Below are 16681 nucleotides of genomic sequence, written 5' to 3'. Positions count from 1 at the left end.
TTAATATTTAGAATATCTACACAATTTAAAATACATTTCGTTTTGTTATAATAATATTCCATACTTTTTAATATTTATTTCTTGTATCAATCATATCTGAAATAATATTCCATACTTTTTAATATTTATTTCGTCCTATGCAACTTCCATTGTAATTTTTCTAAATCATCATTCTTAGCATTGATGTTTAAACTGATTTTGACAAATGAAGACGACATTTATTCCAATATTTCTTGTAATATATATTAGTTCAGTTTATGTTTGTTTCAGAACTTGTGAACAATACTTGATTAGGATTAATTCAACCTACACCTGCACTACCATATACCAGGAACTTGAAAATTTTAAACGAATAGCAAACCTCTTGGTACAGGGTGTCCTAATAAATATTGGAATTAAATGACGACTTCTACATTTCGTCTTTGTTCCATTCAGGATAATTTCGTAAATATAATGTTGTAGTATCACAGTTGAAACATTTTACACCGAAAACTCCAAGTCTTAGGATTACAGTTTATTAAAACTCAACAAAACTGTTCAAATGTTTAATATCTCCGTCAACCTTAAAGATACAAAAAATGGTTGACCTCATGTTGCAAAAGCTCATTAGACTTATAATCTTTTATTAAGCACTTTCTGTCATTTATCAATTATCTTAACAAAGACGACATTCAAGACGTCTCTCAATTCCCATGTTTATCGGGATAAATCAAAACGCAGAGATATCAAAAACATTAAGCTTTACACCGAAAAACCCTGTCGATGTAGTTTAAAACTATTAAAAGGGGGGATACCTGATTCACAATAACGGTACTCTGTAAACTTTCATCTGAGAAAAATAATGAGGATATTCTGGTTGTTCTATCAGGAATATCTTTTTTAAATAAAACAAATTATTTAAATAATTTTAAAAATTATCTATGTTTATAGTCTAACAGTTCAGAAAGCGGAGAAATATTGAAAAAGGTAGAAATCTTCTGTTTACTATTATTTATATTTTTTTTTTTTTTCAAAATTAAAAACATGCATTTAACGAATGTATTCTAATTTACTTACTGCTGATGAAATAACCTTTTAATATTTTAAACTTTGCAAAAAAACTCTGAGGTCTGGATATATTTTTCTGACTTTTTATATTTAAATTATATACAAATGAGGTTTTTACATGAGCCCATTTTATGTCGTTAAGACCCATAAACACTTGGGACTTTAAGCGGATAAAATGCAACATTTCAATTTTTTATATAAGATGTATAATTTAAATGAATTTTTAGATTCAGGAGGAAACCTCACACTGGATCCGATATACAAGTATATGCTATGCTGTCCCAAGGTAAACACTTTATTTAACCATTTTTTTTTCAGAATTCAATAATTTAAAAAAATTATCTCAAATTTTCTTTGTTAACAAGTTTTAAATTGATAGTATTAAAAATGACTATTTTCAAAAGTAGATAAAGAATAAAGGAACAGGGTTGTTGCCACAAACACTGATTTTTTAAGCCTAATATAATTGCAACCCTGCATAGACCTTAGATAATTCAAATTATGAATACTGTTAGATCAAATAATCTAAGTTTGAAATTCGGAAGATTTACACAATCAGGCACGGATTGGAAAATTTGAGCTTGTGGCGAAGACTCAATTTCTTCAGAGATTTTTACACTTTGGAAAATACAGAAATAAATGTCAGTTTATTTATTAGTTTGTTTGTTGATTGCCTGCTGGGAAGCTGGAGTGATTTTTTCGGCAGAAAGGAATTAGTCAATAAAACTTAAATCAATTAATCAATCAAATAATTAATTAATCATTTAATCAATCCATAAAACAATCATCCGTTCAATCAATGTAACTGACTAGAATAAAACTGTTTAATCCATATATCTTATCAGTTCTACAGTGTGAAATGTTTCAAACTATGTCTAATTGGTTTGGTATGAAATGTTAAAAGTCTACAACATGAGACTGTTCAGAAAATTTTTATTTTAAAGTTTTAAGTTCCTTTTCATGCTTGGACATAAAATCAAATAAAAGATTAATTTGTTCTTTTGCAATTAACACATTTTTTTATGATTTTATTGATAAATGAATTGTAAAGTTGCCGCTGATCATCCCATCAATTGGTCAGCTCCTTGCAACTATAATCTATATAGCAAGTAGGTTTATTCACCTCTTCGTAGATAATTTTGATTTCTTTAAAGAGAGTGTTCACGAAAAATGAAAGGGGTAAAGGCTTACGGCGAAATATAATCGCTTTTGATCGCTACTAATCTAACTTCTATCTGTTGCGGTTATAAGGAGAAAATTGTTAAAAACGACTTATAACTGAAGAACGTAGCGTCCGTACAAATTCAGAAAGTTGTAAAATATACACGACTTCGGATCGTTAAAAAATCTATTTGACTTCAAACAAATCATTCAGACATTACAACCAATAGTCATCGCTTCTTTTTCAACTAATTCATGTTAAGTTAATATTTAATATTAGTTTTGTATACAATGCACTTAAAACGCCGAAATAGTTGGCCGCCTGGTGTATCAGCTCTCGATGCTTTGAATGATTACACGTGGCAGAGCTGCACCTAGCTAAAAAAAAGTTGTTTTCAGTGCACTGTATATGAAACAAATAACAAATATTATGAAACTTGTTCGTTCCAAAATATCGTTTGTTTAGTAAAAAAATGATTGTTTTTTCTAAACCTGTTTAAAAATTCGTTCGTTCAGAAAAAAAACTATTTTTTTACAGTTGGTTCTAAGAATTTAGATGGGTTTTTTTTGTGTTTTTCTTCATTTTAAAAAAACGATTGCTATTTCGTTTCTCTGAACAATCCAAGCCATTCGTTTTTTTCTGAACGGCACCATCGTTCACAAAGAAAGTTCGTTCGATCTCAAAATTTTTCCTCGTTCACGAGAGCTGTGTTCATCTCTATACCTTGGTTCATAATTATAGATGTGATTTTAAGGTCTTTTATAGGCATCATGAACACATAATGTGAATAATTGTTTTTGGTTAATTTTTCCATAAATCTGTTCTCAGGGTCCAAAGAAACTGTTTTTTTTTGTCACAAACTCTAATTTTCCAATCCTTAATTATATCTTTGCAACACAATATCATACACCTTTGATATTTCAAAATTTGAATTCTGTTACATCAAATAATTTAAGTTTGAAATGTTGACAAGTTGCAAAGATAAAGAGATTAGAAAATTTTAGTTGGTGGCAAAAACTCAATTCCTTTGGGAGAGTGTTTAAAAAAAATTGAAATTTTTAATACGTCTAATGCTTTATGTAACCTATGTAACCTATATGAACAATTCTTAAAGTAAAACGCTAATTTATGTCGGCAATTACTGATTATATTTCAGTGAGTGAGATATCAAGCATACCAATATACTGGTTTTGTATTGCAAGCATTGTATCAGGTTAGTTCAGGGGTAATTTCGATTCCCCCCCCTCCTCCTTTTTTTCTGCTTTTTAATAAAAAAAAATTCCCTCAATGCAGTGATACAACCTATTAAAAGAAATGTTGGCAAATATATATGTTAAACTAATTAAAAGAAATGAACAATCGCCAAAGGCTTTAATTTCTCAGTTCATATATCTTTGCAACCTGATGGTGAAAACCTTTGATATTTAAAAATTATATTAATTGATCTAACAGAATTCATAGAAAAATCAAAGGTTAGTGTTATCAGGTTGCATAGAAACAACATAGTTCAGCTCCTTAAGATTAAAGATCTTCTGAGGCCCTCCTAAAAAAAACGCTAAAAACTCCAATTTATTTGATGTACCGGCCCGACTTTTAGGCAGCTAGAGCAAGTAGTGTAAATTATACATACATCCTATAGAAGTTAAAACGGAACGGTACACCAAATGAATCATCCCCTTCAACGTAGATTAATGTAAAACAGCTTCATAGTTTCAATTATTAAAATTTTAGGATTTACTGGTGGACCTACATCCTGCTATACAGCCAGCTATTCATTTATTTCCGCAATAACAGACAAATCTACACGAACGATTAGGTCAGAGAATTGTTATTTTTATTTCTCCAAATTTCAAATTTCAAATCTCCAAAGCGATAATTTTTAAGAATCATGTTTTGCATCTACAAAACGCACATTTTAAATATTATAAATATTTCAAAACTTTGCAGAATGAGTATATTAGAATCAATGGCGTACATTGCTGGCACAGCTTCGCCCTTCATTGCCGGAGCATTACTAAATGTGTCAAGTTCAACGGTTGTTTATGCTGTATCAGGTCAGTGTCACATGATTTAACAGCTGTTTATGCTGTATCAGGTCAGATGTCACTTGATTTAACAGCTGTTTATGCTGTATCAGGTGTCAGTGTCACATGATTTAACAGCTGTTTATGCTGTATCAGGTCAGTGTCACATAATTTAATAGCTGTTTATGCTGTATCAGCTGTCAGTGTCACATGATTTAACAGCTGTTTAGGCTGTATCAGGTCAGATGTCACATGATTTAACAGCTGTTTACGCTGTGCCCGGTCAATGTCACATGATTGAACAGCTTTTTATGCTGTTTCAGGTCAGTGTCACGTAATTTAACAGCTATTTATGCTATGTCAGGTCAGTTTCACGTGATTTGACAGCTGTTTATGCTGTGTCAGGACTGTGAGTGTGTTACGTAATTTAACAGCTGTTAACACTGTGTAAGGTCAGTGTCAAATGATTTAACAGCTGTTTATGCTGTGTCAGGTCAGTGTCACATGATTTAACAGCTGTTTATGCTGTATTAGGTCAGTTTCACATGATTTAATATCTGTTTACGCTGTTTCTGGTCAGTGTCACGTGATTTAATAGCTGTTTATGCTGTATTAGGTCAAATTCACATGATTTAACAGCTTGTTATGCTGTGTTAGGTCAGTGTCAAATGATTTAACAGCTGTTTATGCTGTATCAGGTCAGTGTTACATGATTTAACAGCTGTTTATGCTGTGTCAGGTCAGTGTCACATGATTTAATAGCTGTTTATGCTGTATCAGGTCAGTGTCACATGATTTAAGAGCTGTTTTGGCTGTATCAGGTCAGTGTCACATGATTTAACAGCTGTTTATGCTGTATCAGGTCAGTGTCACATGATTTAAGAACTTGTTATGCTGTATCAGGTCAGTGTCACATTATTTAACAGCTGTTACTGCGTCAGGTCAGTGTCACATTATTTAACAGCTGTTTATGCTGTATCAGGTTAGTGTCATGTGATCTAACAGTTGCTTACACTGTTTCGGGTCAGTGTCACGTGATTTATTAGCTGTTAACACTGTGTCAGGTCAGTGTCACATGATTTAACAGCTGTTTATGCTGTATTAGGTCAAATTCACATGATTTAACAGCTTGTTATGTTGTATTAGGTTAATTTTACATGATTCAATATCTGTTTACATCTGCCACATTACCAATGATCTGACCAGTCCCTTTAATTAGTATGTTCTAGGTGGCTTGTTTCTACTCTCCATCGTGTATTCTAGTTTCCTGAAAGAACCACACACAGACATGGTGAGTACTTAACTCAATCTCTTCTGGAGTGGCATCTGCCAAGGTTTTGGGGGGAGAAGTCTTATCCCCCACCCCCCAAAAAATAGGGTTAAGCGGTAGCATACGATTATAAATATAAACTAAAAGAATTTGTATTCTAGAAAAAGATGGAGAGTTATTATGAATTGTTGAATCCAGCACACTTCTGGGCTTCCTGGATTAGCGTGGCTAAACCCAGACAAAACAGGTAATTTTCACATTTTTATATTTTTACATTTTTATCTTCAAAACATTTTGAATTTATTTAATTACTAGTATTTATCATGATTTTCTGCTCGCCTTTAAATAATTTTCAAACTTTTAATGGTGACACTTTTTAAATTGGCATTGTTATAAAATCAATACATGCTATGAAGACGACTTTTTTCAACCAATATATCAAACAGCAGTCACTTAAACATGTTAGCAAAGAGAAGTTGTTAAATAACAGCTTCTCTTTTAATGTAAACTTCTCAGGGATCGAAACATTATTAATAAAATCGTATTCATTTAATTGATATAAACGCCGATCACCGTAGAAAAACAATTTTATTTTATTTTCAGAACTTATATTATTTTACTGATTTTGGCCTTTTTTCTTCTTCAGGTAAGATAATTTTAAATCGCATATTATTTTATAAGCAAAACATATGCATAAATATATTAGACAGAAGGAAATTTTGCGTAATTAATGTCATGTATTTTCAAAAGCTGTTGGTTTCTGTTTTTCTGATAAATATTTAATTTAGTTTGTAACTGCTGGGGAGCTGGACATCCTTTACCTTTTCTTAAATAATCTTAAATACTCAAACCAAGAATTTAGGAAACTAATAGATACTACAAACCCCCCGACCCCCCTTCACAAAGATTGAAGCAATTACTTGAAAGGACTTCAAGCGTAATTTCAAGTGTTCCTCCATGCAAGGATGACAACGGTATCTGGAAAAGCATTGTCTGATCTAGTATTAGATATCCATGTTTTTTTGTTTCTATAAATGTACATTTTTATTTGTGGATTATCCGCAAAAGAGACCTGGGCTTTTCTTACTTATAATTGAAGCAATGGAAAAATGTTAGAATTCTCCAGCGAAATTTGATTCTGCGGATTTCAGTGGCAAAAAACCGCATCTTTTGTTTTTGCAGGGGGAGGGGTTATTCATTTCAATTTCGGACCACCCTATTAGTTTGTCATTTTCATATTTTCGAACCACCCTACCAATACTTTCTTTTTCCGGTTTTGAGAAAATGCCGCGAATCCTTCCCAAGTCAGGATTTCGCCAGTCATTCCGTACGTCTCAGAACCCAAGGACACAGAAGGGAATTTACCAAGAATTGTTCAGATACGCGGTTAGTGATTTATATTTAGTGTTGATCATTATGTGAGAAGAGTGTTCGTGGTCGCATGTTATTCATTGAGTTGAGATAGATATGCCGGGTGTTTTCCTTTTCAATTTTTAGATAGCGCTTTTGTCATGGGTCCACATTTTGCGTGCCGAGAGAGAGTGTTTAGAACGAATCCAGACTACGGCCACTACATGTTTAGATTTTGGATGGTCGATCCAGCTGCTCTTAGCTGAGCCAATCCAGGAGCAGTCCGGAACATCGGTTTTTAACTGAGCCAACTCAGAAGCAGTCTGTACAGCAGCTGTCTTCAGCTGAGCAAATCGGTAGCAGTCCGTAGTTAGATCCGTTCTAAGCAATCTCTCTCCGCCTAGTCTCGGGAATTAGTTAGAAGCCGGCTGATCTAGGTTGAAGATAAGGTTTAGTCGCCTAAGAATTCAAAGAAGCATATGTAGCGGGGAATTGTCATTTTTCTCGAAGCCTCAGCCCCTCAAAACGAAGAGAAAAATTATCTGTACCCACCCTGTAAATTCATAAGATTGATGCAAATTACAAATTAGAATTGCCACATTTAACCTGGTTTGAGAAAGTCCATAATTCAACAGTACATTGGGTGTTAACATGTTTTTCGTTTCAGTAGCAATGGATGTCATGAAAGAAGAGAATTTAACTGCTGAAGAATTGGACAGGCATGAAGCGCAGTTATTGCTAGAAGCTCAGGAAAGCTAAATAAACACCCTTGAAATCATGTTGTTAAGGTCAATGGTTGATGATATAGGTTGATGTCGTTTTTGTTGATATATTCAATGCTTATTTTAATTTTGATGATAAATGTGCAGATCTAGGCGTGTCGCCATTTAGTAATGCAGGCGTGCCGCCATTTAACAATTTGAGCAAGTCGCCATTCTGGCAGATATCTTAATAATAGACGTGTCGCCATTCAATACCTGATAAAACAAGTAGATTGCGCAGCCTTTCAGCAATTCGGGCAAGTCGCCATTTTATAAAAATACTTACAATACTAGGCGTGTCGCCTTTTAATAGGGATTAAATAAGTAGGCGTGTCGCCAATTAGTAATTTGAGCGAATCGCCATTTTTGAAGAATTTCACAACAAACAGGCGTGTCGCCATTTCATCAGTGTTTAATTTAGTAGGCGTGTCGCCATCTAGTAATGCAGGCGTGCCGCCTTGATACTTGAATAGTACAGTAGGCGTGCCGCCACTTGATAATGCAGGCGTGTCGCCATTTAGTAATCCAGGCGAGTCGCCTTGTTTTGCAAATGTTATAACAAAAAGGCGTGTCGCCATTTATTAGCGATTAAATTAGTAGGCGTGTCGTCAATTAGATAGTTGGGCGAGTCGCCATTTGGCAAATTTCACAATAAATAGGCGTGCCGCCTTAATGATTAATTAGTAAAGTAGGCGTGTCGCCACCTAGCAATGCAGGCATGTCGCCAAAAATTTTTGCCAACTAATAATAAATAGGCTTGTCGCCATAAATCATTTGTTTAAACCAGTAGGTAGATCATTAATCATTAATTCGAATGAGTTTGCAATGTCAGCAAGAATTATGCGGGTTGCCAAATAGTTATTATTCAAATCTATTTATTGATCAAAAGTACAAAAATAACAATCAAACTTTTTAACATCAAAGATAGGTACATTTTGATTTAATATTTTACACGCAGAATCTGTTTATTTATGTGGAAATCTTGAAGATTTGATAAATGACACAATTTTCAATTTTATTTTGAAGTTAAGTAAATTCAATAATGACAAATATTGAGTTAAATAAAAATCATGCATTAATCAAGCAGCGTGAAGCGTTAAAATTTATGAGATTTATCAAATGCATAATCGGGCAGTTCTCAGCTATAGCATTGCACTAGGCACGTGGCCATAAACATTGAAAAAATAGATATTTCTCCAGTTTATATTAATAAATAATGGTCATTGATGTATTGATTTTGACACATGGGTTTCAATTGATTTCTTCAATTGATAGAGTGGTTATTTCGTTATTGACTTATTCGATTGGGTGAGGGGCTGATTCATTAATTCAGAATTTATTGTTTGATTGCTTGATTGGTTAAACTTCATCCAATTATGCTTCCAAGCATTCACTCATTAATTCATTCATGATTGATTCACTGATTGTACAAGGGTGTTTATTTAGCGTTAAATTCAGAATTGTTCTAAGCATGACAGTGTCGAGAGTGCTGCCAGGATCATTCTAGTTCAGAAATACCAGTCCAGAAAGGATACCATCGCATCACTGCTTGCTACCAATTCTGCTTGGGTCCTCCCCCCCACAGCTACTGAAGCCGAGAAGAAGGCCAAGGCTGATCAGCTCAAACTACTCAGAAAGCTGGCAAGAGCTGCAGAGGCTGACTATTTGCAGTTCCTGGTGTCTTTCCAATACGGAGAAGAAGGAGTAACCGCACTACCAGAGTCAGAGTCCTATTCTTTAGTCCCGCCAGAGGTCAAAAAGAAACTAGATATGAAGAAAAAGGATGACCTGAAGATGAAGAAGAAGGACGAGGAGTTAGCTAAGAAACAGGACCTGGCGAGCAGAGCTAGAGAAACTTATAGTCAAGGTCAATTCCGTTACAAATCTGCATACAAACCCCGGTATACTGCCTATGCAGGTTCAGGAAGTGGAGGATACACTTCTTCACCTGCGTTTCAGCCATATGGCAATTATCAAGGAAGCGGACTACAGGGGTCAGGGTTCCAAGGAGGTTGGCTGCCGAGTTTCCAAGCCGGGTTTTCTCACCAATCTCCCTACAGTTCGCAAGGATACGGGGGAGTCATTCCCCACGTTCCTGGAATGGCTTCATACGCTCCCGGATCATCAGCCTATGCCCCTGGAGTCGGATCCCTCGCTCCCGGATACGCAGCAGCAGGAGGAGCAGTTCCATTCAAACCGTCTCCGTGGTATCCTAGTCCCTCTCACCTTCAACAATCTCAACCGTCTTACAACAGTAGAGAGTTACAGGACAGGAAGAGGAACTCCAAATGCGGCCGCTGCGACATGTATGGACATTGGCACGGAGATAATCTCTGCAAACCTGATGACATTGAGAGAAAGATGGCCAAACTGCAATTGAGAGACGCCCAGTATCATGCCGAAGCATCGGCCCTACGGCTCACTCAGCACCAGGAGAGAGAAAACCCTCAAGGGAATTAAACTATGCAACTTCGTCCCGTTATGGCAAATTTCTAAACAGTTTTGTCTTCCATCATTTCTAGTCGTTATTACATAAAGATTTTTTTTAAATTGATAAGAAAAGATGACATTCCATAGCTGTATCAGTGTTTTTGTTTTGATATTTCAGTTTAGTAGACGCATTTCTGATTCATTGGGTATAGCGACCCCTTAGAAAAGTTAAAGAAAATTAAGTCTCATATTAAGTTAATCTTTCTGTTTTGAAAATGTTCAGTTAATGAGTTTCAGTATTATTTAAAAATTTTTCGTAGGCAGGGCTCAATGATCAATGTTATTTTCGCATATAGCCTGACATTGCAAGAGCATTATGAACCAAAGAATATTTGTCAGATTATGATCTCGAACTAAATAAAAAATTTACCGTAATAAAGTTATATTGCTGTTGATCCAGTAACCCCGGTGTTATTAAATAAATCTACCAAATACATCACATGTTTTCAATTATTTATTTCAGATATGACTAATTTATTCAACATAGGGTAATTTCAATTAAATTTAAAAGTTTGCCAGCTTTCCAAGAGATATAACTTTGTTGCTAATTGTTACATGACTACAAGTATAATCATTTAAAAATTTAAGTGCAGGGTAACCCACCAGGAACGAGACTTTACAAACCCGCGATCAATGATTATTACAAAGTTTTTAATACATCATGTTTGGTGGTCTAATTTAATTTTGCAAGAAAATAAGTAGAAATTATGGCCGACACGGTCAATCTAACTATTCAAGGAATTGTGTTTTAGGAAGAGGCAATAGTTTAATTTAAATGTTAGAGTCTTGTGGATCGATTATTCAAGAAATAGGTTGGGGAAACCCGGAGTTGGCGGTTACAAGATTAATGAATTTTCTGTCTAATAACGGTTATAAATTGTCAAAGGGATCCCACTCCATTCACAATCCATCCTCCATCCGATTCATGCAGAATATAATCGGTGCAGAACAATGGGTATTAAACATCTTGGTTCACGGAGTTAAATTAGATTTCTCGTCCTCACCGCCCCAGAAGTATGTCGAGCCTAATAATAAGTCCGCCAGAACGGAAATGGAGTTTCTACGCAAGAAGGTCAAGGAATGGAATGATGAAGGTTTTGTGTCTCAAACTCTGGTCAAACCTGATATCGTAAACCCCATGTCAGTAGTTGTCAAAGAAGATTTTGTGTCCGGGACTACAAAAAAGAGACCGGTTATAGACTTATCCCGTTGTGTTAACAAAAGGTTGACCGCCAGACCATTCACGATGGACACGTTATCAAATTGTGAATCCTCAGTTCTACCTAATGATTATCAAATAATCTTCGACCTGGAAAACATGTACTTCCATTTCCGACTACACAAGGACCACAAACAGTTTTTTGCATTTTCGATAATGAATGAACAGGGAGAGAACGTTTACTACAACTTTAACGTAATGTGCTATGGTTATGCATTAGCAGGATACATCGTCACTCGTGTAATAAATCCTATCAAAAGTTTTCTACACAGACTCGGAATCCGATTGTCAATGTACATCGATGACGGACGTATCCTGGCACAGTCCGAGATCGAATGTAAGTTTAAAGCTCAGTTTGTGTTACACATTTTCCAGCTCTGCGGGTTCAATATCCAATGGAAGAAAACCAACTTAGATCCCAGTCAAACGGCAGTATTTCAAGGCTTCATCACGAACACAATTTTCATGAAATACTTCGTTCAGATTGAGAAATTTTCCATAATACAAGCAATGATTGAAGAAACTTTATTCAAGATGAAGGATCCGGAAAAGTGGTTCAAGCTAAGAGAACTAGCCGTGCTCCTGGGAAAAATCCACAGCCTCAACAAATCCCATGAATCCATTGTCTCAGTGATGACCAGGCACATTCAGCATGTTGTGGGAAAAGAAGTTTTTAAAGCAGGCTGGGAGTCTTCGGTCAAGCTGGACAGTCATTGCAAAAGAGAGCTAGATTTCCTCCAAGAACACTTGATCAAGTTCAATGGGAAATTAATCCCAGGAACCAAAGAAGGAGCCAGGACGGTTGGCCACCAGGAGATAAGCAAGTTTATTCAACAGGTCTGTTATTCGGACAAAATCCTGCCGGATTTAATTATTTCAGACGCGTCAGATTCCCATGCGTTCATATTTTATAAGGATAGTTTTATAAGAAGTCAAGAGTTTGAATTTGACGAGGAAGAAAGGAATTTATCCTCCGGCCACAGGGAACTGTTAGCCACCTTGAAATTTCTACAACACTGCAAGGAGACCAAGGTAAAATTCAGTTCGTCCATTGTGTACTGGCAGACCGACTCCAAGAACAACTTCACTTTCTTGTCCAAGGGTTCAAGAAAGTCAAGAATACAGCAAGACATAGTAAAGATTAAATTCCTAGAAATGGAACTGGACATAACAATAATACCAGTGTGGACACCCCGCTCTCATTCAAGAATTGTGCTAGCCGACTTAGGAAGCAAATTTTCTCAATCATCAGATGAATGGGGAATCTCAAGGAATCAGCTCGACAAGGTGTTTAAGCAGTTTAACCTGGTCCCAACTATTGATGCATTTGCTTCAGAAGCAAGTTCAGTTTGCACAAGATTTTTCTCCAAGATCCCTCAGAATAAATGTATTGGCATAAATTTCTTTGCTCAAATTTTGAATACACGGGAGATTTATTTTTGTTGCCCCCCCGTAAAAGAAATTGTATTTACGTTCAAAAAATTAATAAATACCCCACATGTCAGAGCCATATTTATTATCCCTAATTGGTATTCAGCTAATTTTTGGCCATTCCTGCATAACGGTCAGCAATTTAGACAGGAGATCAAAGATTTCATGATATTTTCCCCTGAGTTTATCATTTTCAATGAGGTTGACAGCCTATTTTCCAGAAAGCCCAATTTTCAAATGTTGGCCCTCAAGATTGTGTCTTAAGTGTCATAATATGGCATAGTGTATATGTATTGGTAGAACACCAACCATTGTAAATTAAAAGTAAAGAGTGAAATTATTTAAGAAAAAGTGTTCATTTCATTTCGAGCAGATCCAGATTGATTTATTTATGTTAATGTAAGCTAAAACTAGACCAATAACCTCAAGATGTATCATGTAAATAGATTAAAAACATTTGTTGCGTAGAATTTAGAGCAGAATGTAATAAATGTACAAGTCAAGATTAAAGCATTTAATTTTATTTGGTTTTGTTTGTTGGGGGTTTTTAGTTAAACTAGTTCAGTTATAAAGTTTCAGACTTCAAGGTTAAAGCAATTCAGATTAACTCAAATATAAAAATGTAAAAGCAAAAAATTAAGAACATGGGTAAATTTAGTTATTCCGGCTGAGAATATTTAGAAATTATTTAAACAGTGGGTTATTACAGTGTTCGTTTAAAGATTTAAGAGTTAAGTATTGGTCGATTTAATTTAATCTGGAGAACACGCACAGTGGAAAGATAGAATCGATAAGTACAGGATGTTTAAAGTTTAGATCAATAATGGCTTATTTGATAATTATTCCTGGACGAGTATTGAATTTCATAACAAGCTAAATCAAGTTGTTGAAAATAACCTATCAATCAATCACAGGTGCATGGTCTCGTTATTAAGTATGAAAAATCGAAGCATTTTATTGATTATATTATATTGTACAAATCGGGCAAACAGTTGATTAAGTTATTTTTGTTTTTTAAACAATTTATTAAAAATCGTGTAGATTATAGAAATGGCCGAACATTAAAAACTATAATCATAATTTATTTCAGACAGTATGGCTAATAACCAATTCCCAGATTTGGCCAGAATAGGTCACTCTTATGACCTGGTTGAACCGGAGCTCGGAGTGATAGTTCACATGACAGAACCTTTGGTCGATCATACATATAACGCAAGGCATGAAGGGGTGAAACCACCATTTGGGTTACCGTTATCAAATTTCCCGAAATATCTGGCAATGCTGGATCGCGATCCTTCTCTAATCGAAGCAGTGAACGTAATGATGTGTCCACCAATATCACAGGCAACGATTGCAGCGTATACCCCGACGGTAAATAAATTAGAAACTTTTTGTGAGCGCCAGGGTTACCCATTTCCCAATTTATCTGAACCGTCGATTCTACACTTCTTAGCAGAAGGGTTTAAAAACAATGAAACTTTTTCCTTCTTTAACAAAGTAATTCCAAGTGTTCGAGCGCTGGAAACAGTGTTAGCAGTAGAACAATCAGCAATTACAGATACAGTAAAGGCAGCGTCTAACAGTCTTAAGAGAAAAGTAGCAGAAAGAAAGAAACCGGTAAAGAAAGCATTTGCATTTGATTGTTCGGTAATTTTGGATCTCATCCAAAAAATTATAATTCCCCATGAAGAAGAGTTATTCAAAATCAAAGCAGAAGAGTTCAGAGCACTGGTTAGATGCGTAGTTATTTACCATAGTTTCTGCAGGTTCTCCGATTATAACATACTCCGAGATACTGATCTGGACGATCAAGGATCACACATTGTGATCTTCTTTGCCAGGAGTAAAAACGATCAGTATTATGAAGGCACCTCTAGTTTTATCCCAGCCAGACCGGGATCAGCAGGATGCCCAGTGGCGTTGTTACGCCTATATTATCGACGATTCAACCTCAATTTCAAAGGAAGAGTGTCAACGGGAAAATTTCTGAATTTCAGAATATCGAAGCAGTTTGGTTACCATTCAGCTATGGCAGGAACCCGGTTGTCCCAATCTACAGCAGTTGAACAAGCAAGATCAATGATGAGGAAATATGGGTACGACGGAGCTAAGTATACTGAAAAATCATTTAAGGTTGGCGGTGTCACTGCTTTGTGCGAGTCGGGTGAAGCTCTAGAGAATGTAATGATTGCAGGGAGATGGAGAAACATGTATACCCCTATGCACTACAGGAATACATCAGTCAACTTCCGGTTAGATATTGTGCAGAACTTACCGGTGAATGGATAGTTAGAAAGATTACAATTATAAATGTGCAATATTATCTTGGAAATTATAAATGTGTAATATTCTCGCAGGGGAATGATCTAGATAGTCAATATGGTCAATAAGTTAACACAAGTTGTCAATTCAAAGACTTAAACAGGTTCCATCAGCGCCATATAGCCCCACGGTTAACAGCAGTGTTACATTTCAGATAGGATGGTCGATCCAGCTGCTCTTAGCTGAGCCAATCCAGGAGCAGTCCGGAACATCGGTTTTTAACTGAGCCAACTCAGAAGCAGTCTGTACAGCAGCTGTCTTCAGCTGAGCAAATCGGTAGCAGTCCGTAGTTAGATCCGTTCTAAGCAATCTCTCTCCGCCTAGTCTCGGGAATTAGTTAGAAGCCGGCTGATCTAGGTTGAAGATAAGGTTTAGTCGCCTAAGAATTCAAAGAAGCATATGTAGCGGGGAATTGTCATTTTTCTCGAAGCCTCAGCCCCTCAAAACGAAGAGAAAAATTATCTGAATTTAAATACTTTAAATCAGGTAGCTTCCACGTTTTTGATCAGATTAAGGTTTTAAGAGTGCCGTTGTAAATCGGGCATTGCCATCTTTGCCTGGCACAGGCAGCTTTAATACATTTGAATTTCCGAGCCGGGTCAACTTTTCCGGTTAGTTTGTACTGTACTTAGCTCTATGAACAGGACTAGCCAGTACAACAAGGTTGACGTGGTCAGACTTTATGCTTCACAAAGGTTGAATTTATTTTTACTAAAGGGGCAGAGGTGCGTGCTGGAGGGTTACTTGACATAATGCCTTTAATATGTATTTTTGTTGATAAAAGTTATTTAATAAGAAAGAAAATAAGCAAAAAATAATCTAATTATTCTTATCTTTTCGTGTAGAATATCCAATATCTATAATTGATTCAGTTATTTCTTTGGTTTTAAGTTCTTGATGGCATCAATATCCAACCTTATCATTCTTCCTGTAGTCAAGTAAGTAACATTTACCCTTTTTTCTTTAAAAAATAAGTGTAAACTTTTAATTTTTGATAAAAATAATATAAAAGTGTCAACTAATAATAAATAAAATAGAGCTTTGATTAAGCAAAAGAAATTATTTTTTGAAAATTAATTTGTTTAAATATTAGAGTAATTATATCTTTTGTTTAGATATATGGGAGTTAGTGATCTGACAGTTATGGTTGACGGTACGTTATCTTTTCCATTTATTTTATTTGATTATTTTTAGAGATTATTTCTATTTTAAATATTTAAATTTTTTATATTTAAAAATTATAGAAATGATATTTAAAGAATTATTGCCAATTTGAAGCACTAAATACCCTTTTATCAAAACAATAATATGGAAGAATTGGAAAATGTTAAATTTTTACTTTTTAGATTGAATTCAATGATAACACATCTTTTTGTTTAGACTAAAAATCGAACAGTGCAAATAGATTCTAGTACAACGTAGAATTTGTACACTCTCAGTACAGTTGTATTCTGTCGTCACAAGTGTCAATTCAGTTTTTTTTCCGACAAAATTATCAATAATAGTGATAATTTTATAATAAAGTGTTTTTCTTACAGTAAAATAAGTGTAATTTTATGTGTTCTTTAGTCTCTGTTTTGTTAATCATGATCAATTATCAGACAG

General features: G+C 35.1%; 2 protein-coding genes across 3 annotated transcripts; both read left to right on the top strand.

The window, feature by feature from the left end:
- The first annotated feature begins 930 nt into the window (after positions 1 to 930).
- On the top strand, positions 931 to 5536 carry LOC111706997 (uncharacterized). Its single transcript, XM_023479966.1, has 8 exons — positions 931 to 966; positions 1275 to 1333; positions 1706 to 1757; positions 2099 to 2156; positions 3366 to 3422; positions 3941 to 4025; positions 4157 to 4263; positions 5463 to 5536. Coding segments are annotated over exons 4-8 (324 nt in total). The 5' UTR covers positions 931 to 966; positions 1275 to 1333; positions 1706 to 1757; positions 2099 to 2155.
- Positions 5537 to 6372: 836 nt separating this feature from the next.
- Positions 6373 to 15430, top strand: LOC111707003 (uncharacterized). Of its 2 annotated transcripts, none has more exons than XM_023479973.1 (4): positions 6373 to 6889; positions 7524 to 7603; positions 9073 to 10066; positions 10887 to 15430. In XM_023479973.1, the coding sequence occupies exons 2-4, from the start codon at positions 7526 to 7528 to the stop codon at positions 13016 to 13018; spliced, it is 3204 nt and encodes a 1067-aa protein (XP_023335741.1). In that variant the 5' UTR covers positions 6373 to 6889; positions 7524 to 7525; the 3' UTR covers positions 13019 to 15430. The 2 variants fall into 2 exon arrangements, with proteins under 2 accessions (XP_023335741.1, XP_023335740.1); XM_023479972.1 differs by having other exon boundaries at positions 7521 to 7603.
- Positions 15431 to 16681: the final 1251 nt, after the last annotated feature.

Source organism: Eurytemora carolleeae, unplaced genomic scaffold, assembly GCF_000591075.1.
Source record: "Eurytemora carolleeae unplaced genomic scaffold, Eaff_2.0 scaffold710, whole genome shotgun sequence".
NCBI lineage: Eukaryota > Metazoa > Arthropoda > Copepoda > Calanoida > Temoridae > Eurytemora > Eurytemora carolleeae.
This window is presented reverse-complemented; position numbering and strand designations above follow the sequence as displayed.